The sequence below is a fragment of the Hemitrygon akajei genome, chromosome 5, assembly GCF_048418815.1.
Source record: "Hemitrygon akajei chromosome 5, sHemAka1.3, whole genome shotgun sequence".
NCBI classification, from domain to species: Eukaryota; Metazoa; Chordata; class Chondrichthyes; order Myliobatiformes; family Dasyatidae; genus Hemitrygon; species Hemitrygon akajei.
In genome coordinates this window covers 10107113-10126076 of record NC_133128.1, presented here as the reverse complement: position 1 = coordinate 10126076, position 18964 = coordinate 10107113, and the positions used below count along the sequence as shown (strand labels likewise).

The 18964-nt window shown below is 43.8% G+C and overlaps 1 protein-coding gene across 3 annotated transcripts in view; it reads right to left on the bottom strand.

Annotated features, from left to right (window-relative positions):
• Nucleotides 1-740: 740 nt before the first annotated feature.
• Nucleotides 741-18964, bottom strand: part of LOC140727484 (ATP-binding cassette sub-family G member 1) — a 65185-nt gene continuing 46961 nt past the window's right edge. For all 3 annotated transcript variants that reach the window (XM_073044822.1, XM_073044823.1, XM_073044827.1), the window contains 5 exons: nucleotides 14709-14877; nucleotides 10226-10326; nucleotides 8912-9070; nucleotides 8385-8503; nucleotides 741-7282 (listed from right to left, as the gene is read on the bottom strand). In XM_073044822.1, coding sequence (XP_072900923.1) covers nucleotides 7054-7282; nucleotides 8385-8503; nucleotides 8912-9070; nucleotides 10226-10326; nucleotides 14709-14877 — 777 coding nt within the window. In that variant the 3' untranslated portion in view covers nucleotides 741-7053. The remainder of the gene's footprint in view (nucleotides 7283-8384; nucleotides 8504-8911; nucleotides 9071-10225; nucleotides 10327-14708; nucleotides 14878-18964) is intronic.

The following is an 18964-nucleotide window of genomic DNA, read 5'->3' as shown; positions in this document are numbered from 1 at the left end:
TGCCTAGAAGGCTGAATGGTCTCTTGTGCTCTTTGTTTTTTTTCCAGTGGTAAGAGTAACGGCCAACAATTGCCAACACCTACTGAGACAAGTACAATCAATGGCTGGTGCCCACTTTCACTGGATTAAAGTCAAGTTTTTCCTCAGTAACATTAAACAAAGCCACAGTTTTGGACGTTGGCCATATATGCCCAGGAACAGAAAATACTACCAGAAAGAAATGGATACAACACCTCCGTCACAGGCAAAGTCTTCTTCGCCGTCAAGTTCATTTAAAGGATACTGCATTCTAGTGACAGTGCTCCATCATTAAAGACCCCGAACATTCTGACCATGCTCGCTTCTCGCTACTACCATCAGGCAGGAGGTACAGAAGCCTTAGATCCCACACTATCAGGCTGAAGAACAGTTCTTATCTACAAACATCAGGCTGTTGAACAGGAGTGGGTAACTTCATTCGCACAAACCTGAACTGATTCCACAACTTTCAAAGGACTCTTTACAACTCATGTACTCAGTATTTTTTTAAATTTGCACATTGGTTGTTTGTCAGTCTTTAGTTATGTATGGTATATCATAGATTCTATTGTATTTCTTTATTTTCCAGAAAAAGCCTGCAAGGAAATGAATCTCAAGGATAGTATATGGTAACATAGATGTACTTAGATTTAAAATTTACTTTGAACTATGAAGGACAACATCACCCAATACATGATACCTTTGAAGACAAAAAAGACAAGTTTCTTAAAAATATTTTTTATTTAACTGATCCTATTATAAGCAAAGAAAATAAAACTGACCAGTATCAGCACATACATTCATTCCCAGCAGCCTGTTTTATACTGACAGTAATACACACAAAATGCTGGAGGAACTCAGCAGGTCAGGTAGCATCCATGGAAAAGGATAAACATTCGATATTTTAGGCCGAGACCCTTCATCAGGCCTGAAAAGGAAGGGGGAAACAGTCAGAGTAAGAAGGTGAGGGGGCAAGGGCAGGATTACAAGCTGGAAGGTGATAGGCAACACCAGGGTGAGGGGGAAGATAGGTGGTTAGAGGGTGATCTGAGAACCTGGGAGGTGACAGGTGGAAAAAGTAAAGAACTGAAGAAAGAATCCAACAGGAGATAACAGAGGACCGTGGGAGAAAGGTAAGGAGGGTGGGCACCAGAAGGAGGTGATGGGTAGGGGAGGAGAAGAAGGGGTAAAAGGGGAACCAGAATGGGGAATGGAAAAGGGGAGAAGGGGAAGGGGAGAAAATACAGGAAGCTGGAGAAGTCATTGCTCACGCATTCAGTTGGAGGCTAACCTAACAGAATACGAGGTGTTGCTCCTCCAACCTGAGAGTGGCTCATCATAGTGAACCAATATACTAAAACTTTGACATCTCAAAGAGCATTAAGACATTATATTGTACAGAAATACTGCCTAATAATAGGGTGCAATTTGTAGCTGGGTTGATGCCAGCTGATTGGTGACACAATGCAAATTTTTAAATAACTCTAAACACCTGTACATTTCTGAAAGTCTAGCTTATTATTTAAAGGAGCAAGCATAATCTCTCTATACTGTTCATGCTGCCCCGTTTTCAGTGCAAGGCCTGTGGATGAGGAAGGTGGTTCAACTCTCAAATGCAGTTGTAAACCCATCAGCTTTCAAAGAATTAAGCTACCGTTGTGATAGTATCGGTGGACTGAATTGGCAGCAATAATATGGTGCATACTACATGGATAATGAGTCACACTGGGACAGCTAATGCTCCCTGCTAGTCCAGGAAGTGAAGATTAATTATTGCATCAAGGACCTCAAAGATAATGAGGCTCTAGAAGGCATTGGTCAGACTGGACTTTCAGCATTGTGAGCAGTTTTGGGCCCCTTATCTAAGAAAGGATGTGATGGCCTTGGAGAGGGTCCAGAGGAGGCTCACAGGAATGAAAGTGTTAATGTATGAGGAGCGTTTGATGCCTCTGTGCCTGTACTCATTGGAGTTCAGAAGACTGAGGGTGGATCTCATTGAAATCTATTGAATAATAAAAGGTCTAGAGTGGATGTTTCCTACAGTGGGAGAGTCTAGAACCAAGGGGTACAGCCTCAGAATAGAAGCATGTCTTTTTAGAATAGAGATGGAGGAATTTCTTTAGTCAGGTGGCCTCTCTGTGGAATTCATCACCACAGACATCTGTGGAGGCCAAGTCATCGGCTATATTTAAAGTGGAAGTTGACAGATTCTTGATTAGTCAGGTCGTCAAAAGTTATAGGGAAAATGAGGGAAAATGAAGGATAATGGGGTTTTCAGGGATAATAAATCAGCCATGATGGAATGGCACAGTAGTCTTGATGGGCCAAATGATCTAATTCTGCTCTGATGTCTTTTGATTCACAGAAACATACAGTACAATAACAGGTTCTTTCAGTCCATCCTGTCCATGCCAGCTAGTGTTAATCCCATTATTTGCATTAAGCCAAATGGCCGCATTCTGCACCTATGTCTTATGGTCGCTTGGTCTATTGGTTTGGGAAATCAGATTCTTCAGCTAATCTAATAGCTATATCTTCTAGGACTAAAGAGCAGAGCCCAAGAATTCAAGGGTGTTCCTTCAGAACAGAGATGAGATGGAATTTCTTCAGCCAGAGGGTGGTAAATTTGTGGAATTCATTGCCACAAATGGTTGTGGGGGCCAAATTATTGAATATATTCTTATTGTCTTATAATTGTCTCTTCAGTTTAAGGGTATTTAGGGAAAGACAGAAGAACATTGAATATTAAGAGGAGATTTAATAGAGCTATGCAAAATTATGAGGAGTATCGACAGGGTAAATGAAAGCAGGCTTTTCCCACTGAGGTCAGATGGCATTACAACTGGAGGTCATGGGTTCAGAGGAACATGAGAGTAAACTTCCTCACACAAAGGGTAGTGAGAGTGTGGAATGAGCTGCCAGCACAAGCAGTGCAGGTGAACTCGATTACAGGAAGTTTGGATACACACGTGATTTGCTAGGGGTCCGGAGGCCCATGTTCCCAGTGCGTTGGTGAGAGTGGGCTGTTTAAATGTTTTGTCGTAGTCTAGAGGGGCCGAAGAACCTGTTTCTGTGTTGTATGTTTCTATGACTCTATGAGAACAAATGCTGGTTTTATCAGTGATGACCATATCCTGTAAACATAAATAAACAATAGAAGATGAAGACCATTGACAAAGATAAGATCATTAAATACCTGACACTGCAACATCTTTATTTAGTGTCTAAGCCTTATTGCTCCTTATTAAAGAAGATGTCAACCACACACTGTCGGTTCTGGAGTCACATTTTCACCAGAAGAAGAAAGATGGTAGACTCCCCCGTCCACATCCCCCACCTCCTAAAGATGAGTAACCAACCCCTTGCAAGAGAATGCTACGTTTATGTTTCACAACTGCATTGGAGCGTGCAACAGATTCAAGTACGTTGAATTGTACTATTTGAACTATTTACAATAACTTAAAAATGCCTTCCCCTCACTCTTCAAAGGAGGAGACATGGCAAAGAACATTTCTGTAGCATAGTTGTTTAACAGAAAGTAGGTTTCAAATTTAATGTTTAGTTTGCATTGATCGTTGCTTCTATCTTACCGACTGGTAAACATTCTTGAAGAAGATTCCATGTGAGGAGACATGGCAGCTGAGAGAAAATTATGGCAGTACACCCTGGCTATGGGTTTTGACTGTGAGAATCCACTCCATCCAATTATCTTGGTTCCACAACCATCAAGGATACGGCTGAGATCAGAGAGAAATCTGGAAACTGTCTGAATTCACAACATTCTTCCAACTGAAGAGCTCCTGTATCCCATGTGGCCACGGTTAATCACCTTCTGGAGAGGGCGCCTTAAATCCAGACAGGGCATCAGTCAGAATGACCAGAGTCCTGTGCAAATGTTTGGCAAGACTGGAACAAATTTAATGAGGGAAATACAGTGGGTGGAAGAGTGGACCAGGGAAGTTGTGGAAATGAGGGGTTCTTGATGGCAGCCAATCAGATATTGTTGCTCTAATTGCTGTTAAGTAAGCCCCCTGTAGCTTGACACTGAGATCATATAGGATGCATGGAGAATATTACATTATCCCCACTTCCACCACCTTAACCTGTAGCCTGCTCTGCTCAAAAGCTTTGCAGCCCAAGACTGTCTGGAACCTGCCCAATCCCGCACCCTGAGCCTGCGGTAGGAAGCAGGACAGAAAACACAAGCGGCCCAGCTTGGATCCTTTTGTACAGCAAGCATGTGGGATGGTGAGTGAGGAAGGTGGGAAATGGATAGTTTGACCTCACTGGCTCTGACATACAGCCTCAATGCACCCAGATTGTCCACGTGGAAAACAAAAGGCCTATTCAGCCCACTTCTATGGGTCTGGAGGGAAGTAATTTTAACCCAGTTTGGAAAAACTTCCAACAAATGGTCAAGATAATAAAATCAAATTTGTGGGGCTGTTTTTCCATAAAAACTATTCTCCCACTTGTTTCTGCTGCCTCCCATGTCCATTAACTCCTCAGCCCACCACCCTAGTTTCCCAGTTACTTAACTAACAACAGGGACAACTCCCCGTTGCCGGTTAACCTACCCACAGCACCTTTCATATGTGAGAGGAAATAGTGAACCCAAGCTTTTTTGAGGATAGGTTGAGCGAGATAGGACTTTTCTCTTTGGAGCAAAGGAGGATGAGATGTGACTTGATTGAGATGTACAGGATGATAAGAGGCATAGACTGAATTATATCCAGGTGCAGGTCAGTGGGACTAGGCAGAAAAATGGTTTGGCACAGCCAAGAAGGGCCAAAAGGCCTGTTTCTGTGCTGTAATGTCTATGGGTAGCCAGAGACTTTTCCCAGGAAATGGCTAATACCAGAGGGCATAATTTTAAGGTGATTGAACAAAAGTATGAGAGGGAATGTCAGAGGTAGGTTTTTTTTTTGCACAGAGAATGGTGGTTGTGTGAAACCCCCTATAGAGTAGAGGCAGATATATTCAGGACACTTAAGAAACTCTTAAATAGGCACATTGATGATAGAAAAATTGAGAGTAATGTAGGAGGGAAGGGTTAGATTGACCTCAGTGTAAGTTGTAAGTTTGGCACAACATCATGGGACAAAGAACCTGTACTGTGCTGGAGTGTTCTATATTCTCTGAAGGGCAAACCCAGGTGGCCACGGGGAAGAGGTGCAAACTTCACATCGATCATCACAATTGAACCTAGGTCACTGGAGCTGTAGACAGCAGCACTAACTGCTACACCATTCTGTCACCAGCATCTCCCCATCTCCCAGGTTGGCAAAGTCAAGTGGGATACTTCAACTCAATCCAACAGGATGAGGCCATCTATTGGATTTATTCTTGAACTTCAAGCCTTCAATCTGACATAGGAACTGAGGAGCAAGGGTTCCCCACTTGGTACCAAGTCAGTCTTCCCAAGGGCTGGAGCAAACCTCCGAGACAACTCAGTACAAATTCTAAACATGGATGCACAAGAGACTGCAGACACTGGAATCCGAACAACAAATAATCTGCAGAAGGAACTCAGTAAGTCGATCAGCATCTGTTGGAGGGGAAATGGATTTATCAATGTTTCGGGTAGAAATCCTTCATCAGGAGAGGGAAGGAAGCCAGTATAAGGAGGAGAGGGGGGCCAGTAAGTGATAGGTGGACTGAGAAGGGGTGAAGGATGATGGGGAAAATGAGTCATTTAGGGGAGGGGAAGGGGTGAAGTTTCAGAACAGAGGCACATAGGTGATAGGTGGAGGAGGAAGACAAATGGAAAAATAAAGGGAGATGGAGACAGGAAGAGGAAGGTAAGGGTGATGATGGAGACAGCTAATAACTATTCTAAATGAGGTTCACTCCTGAGTCCATAAATAACAGACACAATCTTCAAGGCTCCAAGTACCTTCTGAGAGAGCCAACACCCTCTGTTGGAGCACCAAATAACCTACAGGAGGAACTCAATAGGCCATCTGTGAGGGGGTGGGGGGGCAGAAGTACTGTTAACATTTTGGGCCCAAACCTGGCATAAGGGCCTTTTGAATTCATTGCCAGAGAGGGCTGTGGAGGCCAAATCATTGGGTGGTTTTAGGGTGGGGAGTGATAGGTTCTTGATTGCTACAGGGGTTAAGAGGTACTGAGAGGAGGCAAAAAATGGGGTTGAAATAAAATTAACTATGTGGTGCCATGGTAGCATAGTGGATAGCACAACATGATTACCATTTGAAGGTCAAAGTTTGGAGTTCAATCCCAGCAAACCCCTTAAAGAAGTTGTAATGGAGTGCATGGGTTTTCTCCAATTTCCTCCCACAGCTGAAAAATGTCCAAAAAAGGTTAATTGGTCATTGTAAATTCTCCCACGATTAGGCTAGGCTTAAATCGGGGGTTGCTGGGTGGTGTGGCTCAATGGGTCGGGATGGCCCATTCACTGCTGTATCTCAATAAATAAATAAATGATTGAATAGTGGGACTGACTCACTGGGCTGAATAGCCTAATTCTTCCCTCCCTCTGATCTGCTGAATTCCTCCAGCTACTAGTATGTTGCTCCAGATTCCAGTGTCAGCCATCTCCTTTGTTAAAGCACATTCAAAATGCAACTGTAACTTGCTGCTGTTACAGAGTGAGGCAGAAATTCTGGAAAGAAATGTTACTCTAATATCCTCTCTTTCCCACCACCTGTCCATCCAATCCACTCTCAAAGCTGCCAGCAGCCTTCCTCCTGAATAACCCCATCCTTCCTCTGAATACACAGTAACAGGAATAAGTTTGCTCTATCTTTTGACACTGTGAGATGCGTCTGTGTGGCATGGTTGTCCCATTCAGAGGGGAAAACTGACTTGTGATGAAGACATCTTAACATTTGGACGGGGAAGCTTTGCCAGCCGGGTGAATTTTTTTGACCAAGTTGCCAGATCCCACACTCAGAGCTCAGCACCAGAGATTTTACCTTCTACTCCCATGGCAAAGCATGCCTGAGATCCAATGTCATGGCAGTGAGACAGACAGAACTGCCTACCATTACTGACCAACTGTGTGGCCGGGCTTTATCTCTCAGCCCGGATCTTATACCGTAACACAAAGTAGGCAATGAGTCGGAGGGAGACGAAGAAGATTCCCAGGACGATGAAATCGAGGTAGAGCTTGGCATTTTCCACGTCGAGCTCTTTCAAGATGGCCTCTGACTTCTGGAAGTGGCAGGTCTCATCCTTCTCGCAGTGAAGGTCCTCGCGATCTAGACCATAGATGGATAGGATGACACCCTCAAAGCCGTATCTGTGGAGAGGCAATGAGTTTCTGTCAGTGCCCAAGTCCAAAATTCAAACTAGTACAGGCCATTCAGCCTTCAACAACAGTGCTGGGTATCAACCACCCAACTACACTGGTCCTACACTAGTCTCCATTTTATTTTCCCCAAATTCTCATCAATTCCATCCCCTTTGACTCTATCACTCACCTACACAATACAGATGTTAACCATAAACACAAGAGATTCTGTAGATGGAAATCCAGGGCAACACATAAAGTCTGCTGGAGGAACTCAGCAGATCAGGCAACATCAAAGAGAGGAATAAACTGTCGACTTTTTGTGTTGAGATGTCAACCTTTTTATTTCTATCCATAGATGTTGAAATGTTTACTGTCCATTTAGCACCACAAATGATGTCCTAATGAATGGACTCAGCCAAAAGGTCAACTGTTTATTCCTCTCTATAGATCAGGGATTCTTCTTCTTTTTTCTTCTTCGGCTGTCCATCGATTTCGATGTTGACTGAGGCCTGAGCAAGGCTGTATGGAAGACTAGCAGTTGCCCATGGTGATCAGGGATTACCAACATGGCATCCATGGACCCCTTGGTTAATGGCAGGGGTCCACGGCGTAAACAAGTTTGGGAACCCCTGATGCAGATGCTGACTGACTTTCTGAGTTCCTCCAGAATTCTGTGTGTGTTGCACAGAAATATGCCAAAAGACCTAAAATATACTGAACCAAGACAGAGAAGTTAAAGAACCAGAATGCAATATTGAGCTACTATGTTACACGTTCGGTGCCTGTCACAGCAGAACCCTCACCCATCAACACTTCACCACCATGTCCCAAAAGTAGACTATAAGTCTTCTTCTTGGAGCACCTGCCCAAAAGGATACAACTGTAAGGTACTGGAGCACAATTAGGCCAGTTGACCCATTGAATCCACTCTGCCATTTCATCATGGCTGATTCCAATTTCCTGTCAGCCCCAATCTCCTGACTTCGCCCCATAGCATTTCATGCCCTAAGGGACATGGTCAACATCAGGCTTAGTCTTCATTTATATTGTCAAAGGGGGTGGTCCTTTGATACAGAAAGCCCCTTTATGTATGGATGCGTTGAGGTACCTGACATAAGATATGTACGACATCCACTGGAGATATTTGGGGATGGTGTCAAAGCTGACAAAGAATCCAGAGAACAGCAGTACCGGGATGGCAGTGACTGGACCCACAAAGGTGGCCACCTGAGGGTGGAAAGGAAAGGGTTAATTTACATCAGGGAGCAAAACAGACTATGTTTCTAAAAAGAGAAGAGAGAGAGACAAACAGAGGAGACAGAGAAAGAGAGAGAGAGAAGAAAGAGAGAAAAAAGAAGGGAGAGAGAAATGAATAGAGAAGAATGCAAGAGAGAAAAAACAGAGAGAGTGAGTAAAAAGAAAGAGAGAGAGAGATGACAAAGAGAGCGAGAGGCAAAGAATGAGATGGACAGAGAGAGAGAGAAAGAGGGAAGTGAGAAAAAATAGTGAGGAAGAATCGAGAGAGAGAGAGAGAGAGAAAGAAAATAGAGAGTTAAAATAAAAAATATGGAGAGAGGTGGAAAGGAATGGTGAGAGAGGAAGTGATTGAAGAGGCCTGACAATTTGACCTCTAACCTGAAGGGATGTGGATGCTGCTCCAATCAGGAGGCCCAAGGACTGGGCCACCAGTGATGTCATTGTCCCCAGAGCAGCGAAGAGAATAAAGCGGAGAGCGTCGCAGGGCTGAGAGGTCATCCAGTACACGATACTGCAGTAGGCCACAGGGAACATCACCTACACACAGAACAAGCAAAACCTGATCATTCCCAATGCTGCTCCATTAGGTCAGGCCCCTGCACTATCCAAAATCACCATCTACCTGCCTGCCCTGGTCCAGAACATTAGATACAGTGAGATGCCTCCATGGGGAGTCCAAACCCATGGATGAGTGTCAGTGCAAGTTGTCTGATGCACTCACACAATGGTTCTGATAGGCCGTGAAGTCCTGCCCCTCCACCCTCCATCAACCACTGCTAAAGATGCTGGTGAAAGCAAGTTTTTCATTGTAACAGTACTGTGCCTCACTTGTGCACATTGTAACAAACTTGGCTTGAATTGCTCCACCAATTCAGCGTACTGTTATGCTCCAATTGTGAGCAGTTTTGGGCCCTATATCTAACAAAACGATATGCTGGCATTGGAGAGGGTCCAGAGGAGGTTCATGAGAATGATTCTGGGATTGAAGTGGTGATGTACCATCAATAACTCTCGGAGACGTGAGGCGAGATATAGGCTTTTATTGGCTGGAAGAAAGAACAAGCAGCAATTGACCACCACACTACATCCTGGAGACTGAGGCCTGGGCTGTGTCTCCAATCGCCTTTATACCGGGGTCTGTGGGAGGAGCCACAGTCAGTGGGAGGAGCCACAGGAGCAGTCAGCAGTGGGGGGGGGGGGGGGCGTGTCCAGACAGGTATATGTAGTGTACCACAAGTGGTTAAAGTATGAGGAGCGTTTGATGGCTCTGGGCCTATACTCATTGGAGTTTAGATGAATGAGGGGAGATCTCATTAAAACCTACCAAAAATTGAAAGGCCTATGCAGAGTGGACGTAGAAAGGATGGTTCCAGAAGTGGGAGACTCTAGGATGAGAGGGGACAAACTCAGAACAGGAGGAGGTCCCTTTAAAACAGAGATGAGAAAGAATTTCTTAAGGTAGAAGGTGGTGAATTTTTTGAATTCATTGCCACACACAGCTGTGGAGGCCCTCAGATATATTTAAATTGGAGGTTGTTAGGCTTTTGATTAGTAAGGGTGTCAAAAGTTACAGGGAGAAGGCATGAGGACTGGGTTGAGAGGGATAATAAACCAGCCATGTTGGAATGGTGGAGCAGACTCGATGAGCAGAATTGCCTAATTCTGATCCTACGTCCCATGAGTTTACAATACCTGGAAAGGAACATCAGCCATTGTCTTTGCCATATAGTAGGCCTTTAGGCTGTACCAGTAGTTCAGATGCTCCCGGAGAAAGACTCCCATCTCCAGAGGAACTGCAAGGAAGAAAGAAACAACACACGGCTCAGAAGAGGAGTTGGGATGACCCGAATATCACTCACAGGCGCAAGCTCTACAGCACGTGGCTAATCTGCCACAATATAATGTCCATCTTGTGGTTATCAGCCACTGGGCTCTGGATCACAAAGCTGGTGAAAAGGGCATCCACTTTTTGACCCATTGGGCAGTCACCCAGTAGTGTGTGAGGAAATCTACACTCAGTCGGTACTTCATTAGGTACCTCCTGTACCTAGTAATGTGGCCAATGCTGCTGCTGTAGACCAACCATGTCAAGGTTCAATGTGGTGTATATTCAGAGATGCATTTCTGCACACCACTATTGTAATGCATGGTCACCTTCCTGAAGGAGTCTGGCTATTCTACTCTGACCTTTCTCATTAACACAGCATTTTGTCCACAGAAATGCAGCCCACTGGATTTCTTTTTTGTTTGTCGCACCATTCTCTTTAAATCTAGAGACTGTTGTGCTTGAAAATCACAGGAGATCAATAATTTCTGAGATACTCAAAACACCCATCTGGCATCAAAGTCACTTAGATCACATTACTTCCCCATTCTGATGTTTGGTCTGAACAACAACTAAACCTCTTGACCGTGTCTGCATGCTTTTACACATTGAGTTGCTGCCACATGATTGGCTGATTAGCTATTTGCATTGGTGTACAGGTGTACCTAATAAAGTGAGTGTACATCTGGGGTTATGATTTTGTCACCTGTCACTAGCTGCAGATGAGGAGGTTATTCAGCAATAAATTGGCAAATAGCTTTCAATTCGGGTAAGTATGAGATGATGCATTTTCAGAAGTCACACCAGGACTGGCCTGAAACATTTAGGTTCCTGGGCATCGTCGTTTTCCTGACCTCATGCAGGAGAACCACATCTCTTTCACTAATAAAGAAGTCTCAGCAGATGATGTATTTCTAGCAGTAGATGAGAAAGCTCCATCTTCCCCAGGACATGCTGGTGGAGTTCTACACTGCATCATAGACAGAATCCTCACATCAGCCATAACTGTGGGTTTTGGTGTAGTGTGCTGTCACAATATATGAAGACTGTATCAAACTGTCAGGTCAGCAGAAAAGGTCATAGGCTGCAGCCTACCATTACTGTAGGACTTGTACAGTAATGAAACGGGCAGGAAAAATCATTGTGGACACTGCCCATCCCAGAAAACTGCCTTTTCCAAGAGTTCTCTTCTGGAAAGCATTATAGGGCTATTAAAAAAAGACAAAAAATTACTTGGTCATCTTAAATTTTCTTCATTCAGTCAGTTAATCCATCATTCGAGTGATGAACTAACATAGTTAGCCATCCCCTCTCTATCTATTAACTCAACCACTGAATGCATTGTAAACACTTTAAACCACTAATCCTGCTTACATTGTAAATAACTCCACTATGGATGGTCCTAAACCCAGTTAAGAAAGGGGAGGGTCGGGCATGGGGCTAGCAACCACATCCTGTAAAAATCTAATGCTACAGTAACAACACAGAAGCCCTAAAGACCTCATTCCTGGATCTTCGAAGATAGATTACACTTGGGGACGATTTGAAAGACTGGCACAGGATAGAGAACTCTGGTGAGCTGCTGTTGATGGCCTATGCCCCAGTAGGGGTTATAGGCTTAAGGAAGTAAATACGTTACATTGTAAATACACGTTGATATCTACGTCTATATGCACAATTTATTCTATGCCTGTAATTTAACCTCCAAGTTTAATTTTTATATAATTCTTTATTTTTATAATTGTTGAATATTGTTGTTTTGTTGCATGTTGTGCCTTGACCAAAACACTACAGCAAGTTCCCAAAATATATAAAAGCAACAGCAAGGTGGTGCCAGCACCCAACAGCGACATCCTGCAGAGAGCTGACAAAACTACTAGATACTCTTCTTCTTTTAAATATACTTCTGACTGCGATAGATTGCAGCCCATGAGTTCCATTTTAAGGATGTATTTTTCAGCCAACAAAACAATTTGATACTTTTGCAATCTCCTAGGGGATTTGGCAAGTTTGAGAACGGGGTGTGCAGGGGCATCCACAGTGGAATGCCACCCATGGTCCGCTCCATTATTCCGAGCTGATTTAAGCGGTCGAGTAAGATTTAAATTGATGAGGACAAGAGTGGAAAGTGAGTGGGTGTTCAGCGCTATCTGCCTGCATTTGACCACTCTCCCTCTTGATGCTGCCAGCAGAAGGTGCAGGAGTCTTGGGTCCCACAGTGAAAAGTTCCATCACCTCTGCAGCTTGGGGCTGTAGACTCATTTTTGGAGGATTCTGCAGTTTGATGTTTAATGTCCTCAGCGCTCAACGCGCTCTGCAACTGTGGACTCACTTTTGGGGACTCTGCAGTTCATGCTCCGTGTGCTTCAGTTTACAAATTTTACTATTTGCACAACTTTATCGACGTGCTTGTTTATCTGCGCATTGTGTCCAGCAGCCATCGATACAGCGCTGAACCGCCTGGCCCAATGGCGGTGGCTCCTGATCCATTTCAGAGACTCTGCGGTTGGATGTTTAAATATTCTGTGTGCTATTTGCTCCCCTTTTGCTGTTTACATGATTTGTTCTTCTTTTTGCACATCGGGTGTTTAATGGTCCTTGTTGTACGGTGTTTTTCTCTATGGGTTCTATGATGTTTCTTTGATTCGTGGCTGTCTGTGGGAAGATGAATCTCAGTGTTGTATACTGTATGCAAACTTCAATAATAAATGCACTTTGAATCTTTGAAACTACATGGTGAATAAAGTTGATCCTTGGAAAGTCAAACCAGGGTAGGATTAAATTAGCGAATGGTCAGGCCCTGAGGAGAGTTGTGGAACAGAGTCCCTTGGAGTATAAATGCACAGTTCTCTTATGGTCACAAGTATGTAGGATGGTTAAGAAGGCATCTGGCACATTGGGGCTTTAATAAAGACACTATATATAGAAGTTGGGATACAGCTATACATGTTACAGCTATACAAGATATTGCTGAGCAGATTGAATAGTCTCTAAGAACAGTAAGGTGGACTCTTTATCTCATAATCTACCTTGTTATGCATTGCATCACACTGTCTGTCTGCACCGCATTTCTCAATGCCTCAACCACACTCAATGTCCATTTTACACCAACTCAGCCATTCATGTGGCAGCAACTCAATGGATACAAGCCTGCAGACATGGTCAAGAGGTTCAGACCAAACACCAGAATGGGGAAGCAATGTGGTCTAAGTGACTTTGAACATGGATTTAAGTGACTTTGGTGCCAGGCGGGTAGCTTGAGTATCTCAGAAATTGCTGATCTCCTGGGATTTTCATGCACAACCGTCTCTAGAATTTACAGAAAAACAACAAAAAACATCCAGTTAAGTGGTAGTTCCATGGACAAAAGAACCTTATAAATGAGAGAGGTCAGAGGAGAATGGTCAGACTGGTTCAAGCCAACAGTAACTCAAATAACTATGCACTACAACAGTGGTGTGATCAGTTTCTCTGATCACACGTTTTGGATCCTGAAATGGATGGGTCAGAGCAGCAGGAAACCACAAGCGTACACACAGTGGCCACTTTATTTGATACAGGAGTTACTTGTTAAAGTGGCCACTGAGCGTATAACACATCATTCTACTTTCTGTTAATGATTTTACATTTTACTACTTCAGTGAATGGTTGTAATGAAATGATCTGTACGAATATCATGGAAAGCAAAGATTTTCACTGTACTTAGGTACATGGGACAGCAACAAACCAATTACTGATCACTCCAATTGGAGTACTGTGTAAAGTTTTGGTTTAATTGCCGCTGCTTACTGTAAGGAGTCTGCATGTCCTCTCTATGATCACTTATATTCCTTGTACATTCCAAAGGTATACGGGTTTGGGTTTTAAGTTCTGGGCGTGCTATTTTGGCGCTGGAAGTATGCTGACTCATGTGGGCTGCCCCCAGCACATCCTCAGACTGTGTTGGTCTTTGGCACAAATGACACATTCACTGTAAGTTTTGATGTTTCAATGTACAGGTGACAAATAAAACTAATCTTTAAAATAGTTTCTTTCTGAAGGTCAGCATGGGGGAGTTGTGGCAAAGGGCTTGTTTCTGGGTTATTTTAACTCTATGACCTTAATAGTCAGAGGTGCAGGGTTCAACAAATTCCCTGCAGACAAGGTCCAAGGGACGAACGAACATAGTGGGTGCAAACATTTTCCCCTTGCAATGCGAGATAATTCGGCTCTCGCCCCATGCAGAAAGGACGCAGTATATCGCGAAGATGTAACAGTGTGCCACGTAGTGGTGTGGACCAGACGGAACGTTAGTGGGGGTGGTGCACGTAGTGTGGGGTGACCCACCCCGAGCCGTGCGGAAGCACTCACAAGTGAGGACCGTCGGCATCAGAGCTGCAAACATCAGGAAGAGCATGGAGAAGAAGAGGAAGCCCGAGTTGCTCAGCACTTTCTTCGCCTCGTTGCCGATGCCCAGGTAGAGCAAACCAATCAGCAAGCCGATCCCAATGTGTGAGGTGATGCGTAGGTGAGTCAGGACCTGGCAAGATAAAAAGGCAGGCCGAAGCTCTATTTAAAAACTATAAGGTCATAAGACATAGCAGCAGAATTAGGCTATTCTGCCCATCAGATCTGCTCTGCTCTTCGATCAAGGCTGATTTATTATCCTTCTCAACTCAGTTCTCCTGCTTTCTCCCTGTAACCTTTGATGCTCTTTCTAATAAAGAATCTATCAATCTTGGCTTTAAATATACCCAGTGACCTGGCCTCCACAGCCATCTGTGGCAATGAATTTCACAGTTTCACTACCTTCTGGCAAAAGAAATTCCTCCTCATCTGTTTTAACAGGATATCCTTTAATTCCGAGGTTATGCCCTCTGGTCCTAGACTCCACAACTATTGGAAACATCCTCTCCATGTGCACTCAATGTAGGCCTTTCAAGTATTTGAAACATGTCCAGTGTATCGATGGGCTCAATTCCACCGCTGCCTGTAAGGAGTTTGTACGCTCTCCTTGTGCATGTGTGGTTCCCCTGGGTGCTCCAGTTTCAAAGATGTACGGGTTAGGGTTAGTAAGTTGTGGGCATGCTATGTTGGTGCTGTAAGTGCAGTGATTCGCTCCCACTGTATGCTTTAATACTTAGACGTATGTGCGACAAATAAAGCTAAACCTCACCATGCAGGACACATCCTCTTCCCATTACTGTTATTCAGATATAGGTGTCTGAAGATGAACACTCAACGTTTCAGCAAATCTTCTTCCCATCCGATGGCATGGCCCAGATTAAGGGGAACCATGATGGATGAACAATCTCTCATTTGAATGAATTCAAAGACTAAGTGTCTGTAGTTTTCTGGATGGAGAATTGCAAAGGTTTATCTTCACAATAGGGTGGCAGGGTGGAGATACATCTCTACCAAAGGTGGTGTAAGGCGCCCCTTCCCTTCACTAGCTTGTAGGTCACCCTAAGGTCCTCACCCCACCCTGATCAAGAACGTGAACATGAAATTGTGGGAGCAGGGGGTGGATGGTCATGTGAGCAACTGGTGCATACTACAAGTGCTGGTTATGCGATCACTGACACCAGGCAGACGATTATCGAAGCGTATTGATAATGACTGGGGTTTACCCAGCTTGTAAAGACACTGTCCAGGAGAAGGCAATGGCAAAACTCCTATGTAGAAAATTTGCCAGGAACAATCATGATCATGGGACCATGATCACCCACATTATACGACACGTCACATAATGATGATGATGATGATGATGATGATCTTCTCTAAGTGAAGTAATTTCTCCTCATTTCAGCCCTAATGTCCTGAATCTTGACTCTTGACTGTAACACTTGGTTCTGGACTCCCCAACCAGGGAAACTGGATTATAGAGTGACTAAAAAGTACAGCACAGAAACAGGGCCTTTAGCCCATCCAGTCCATACCAAACTACTTAAACTGCCAAGTCCCATCGACCTGCACCAGGACCATAACACTTAAAAACCACTATTATCTATATGCCTATCCAAACTTCTCTTAAATGTTGAACTCGAGCTTGCATGCACCACTTGCGCTAGCATATCGTTTCACACTCTCATGACCCTCTAAGTCAAGAAGTTTATCCTCATGTCCCCTTAAACATTCACCTTTCGCCCTTACCCCATGACCTCTGGTTCCAGTTCCACCCAATCTCAGTGTAAAAAGCCTGCTTGCATTTGCCCTATCTATACCCCTCAACATTTTGCATGCCCCTATCAAATCTTCTCTCAACCTTCTACATCCAAATAAATATTCAGTCTTTCCTTATAACTCAGCTCCTCCAGACTTGGCAACATCCTTGTAAATTTTCTCTGTACTCTTTCAACCTTAGTTACACATCCTTCCTGCAGGTAGATGACCAAAACTGCACACAATACTCCAAATTAGGCCTCTCTAACATTTTACACAACTTCAACATAACAGTACTCAATACTTTGATTTATAAAGGCCAATGTGCCAAAACTTTCTTTACAACCCTGTCTGCCTGTGGCAGCACTTTCAATGAATTATGGAACTGTATTCCCCGATCACCTTGTTCTAACACATTCCTCAGTGCCCTACCATTCACTGCGTAAGACCTACCCTTGTTGGTCCTTCCAAAGTGCAAAACTTCACACCTGTCTGCATTAAATTCCATCTGCCATTTTTCAACTCTCCGTCATCTTCCTTGAATCCTCTATCTACTTTGAGTGTCTCAGTGATGTTACCTTTTAATCTTACAACATAGAATGGAGCAGGAGCAGACTCTTCAGCTTATGATGTCTGTGACAAACTAATCTAAAGCTCTTCAGCCCATACGTCATCCATACCCTACATTTCCCTGCATATTCATGAGTCTAAGAGCCTCTTAAATATCGCTATTATTTCTGATTTCACTACAGTTCCTAGCAGCCCGTTCCAAGCACCTACCGCTCTCTGTGGGTAAGAAAAAATACAACTTTCCCCATAGCTCTCCTTTAAACATCCCCCCTCCCCCCCATATTAAAGCTACGCTCTCCAGAATCGAACATTTCTACCCTGGGGAGAAAAGATTCTGGCTGTCTAGTCTATCTCATGATAATGTTGTTAATGTATGTTTCTCTTGTGAAAGCTGCTTATACACTCTAGTTCCTAGTTAATTTTATTCTTGTGTTCTAACAATACATCAAAGTGTGCAGACATGGTCAAGAGCTTCAATTGTTGTTCAGACCAAACATCAGAATGAGGAAGAAATGATCCCAGTGACTTTGACCATTAAATGACTGCTGGTGCCAGATGGGGTGGTTTGAGTATCTCAGAATGTGCTAATCTCCTGAGGTTTTCATGTGCAGCAGTCTCTAGAGTTTACAGAGAATGGTGCGAAAAGCAAACACATCAGCTAGTGAGTGGCAGTTGTGTGGGAGAAAACACTTTGATAGTGAGAGATGTCAGAGGAGAATGGTCAGACAGTTTCAAGCTGACAGGAAGGGTACTCTAACACAAATTACATCTGAGGTGTGCAGAAGAGTATCTCTGCATAGCACATCAAACCTTGAAGTGGATGGGCTACAGCAACAGAAGATCACCTGCATACGTTCAGTAGCTGCTTTATTAGGTACAAAAGGTACATAATAACGTGACCACTGAGTGCAGGTGTGATAAATTACTCTGCATCTGAATTGCACACATTTTGGGTCAAAAAGCTGTATTAGGGATCTGCACTAGGTTCCAGAATTCCTAATTGAATTTCAGTTTATTGTCATTTAGAAACCACAAATGCAATGCAGTTAAAAAATGAGACAACATTCCTCCAGAATGATATCACAAAAGCACATGACAAAACAGACTACACCAGAAAATCCACATAACGTTTGGCAATCCCCAAATCCAGAGTCCGGAGAGGCTGCTGCGTATTAATATCGCGCTACCATCAGCGCATTCCCCGGAAAGGAGCTCCAGACCTGTGGTGAACTACATGTACCTGTCTGGACACGCCCCTCCCGCTGACTGCTCCTGTGGGTCCTCCCACAGACCCCGGTATAAAGGCAATTGGGGCCTGAGACCTGCCTCTCAGTCTCCAGGATGTAGCATGGTGGTCAATTGCTGCTTGTTCTTTCTTCCAGTCAATAAAATCCTATATCTCGCCTCACATCTCAGAGAGTTATTGATGGTGCATCAAGACCCACCAGACAAAACAAGACTACCCAGACACACCAAGTCAAGAGACCAACTCTACCACCCAATAAACCAAAAACTAAAGCTACAAGACCTACACAAAACCACATAGTTACATATAGTTATAGTTAACATATAGTTACAACAGTGCAGACAATACCATAATTGATAAAAAAAAAACAGACCATGGGCACAGTAAAAAATAGTCCAAAGATGTTAAAAGACCGTAAGTTCGAAAGAAACTTGCACAAGTTCTCAGGGTCCCGATAGACTCATCATCCCACGCCAGCGGCAGAAGGAATAAAGCAGCTAAAGGAGCCAAGAGCCATGTTTACTGATAGCAGTAGGGGAGATCACACAGTAACGGTGCAGCTGGGAGCAGAAAGTTTGTGAAATAGGTTGTGAGAGAAAAAAATCCTCAGCTCGTGGAGATCAGTTGGAAGCATGTGAGGCCACATTTG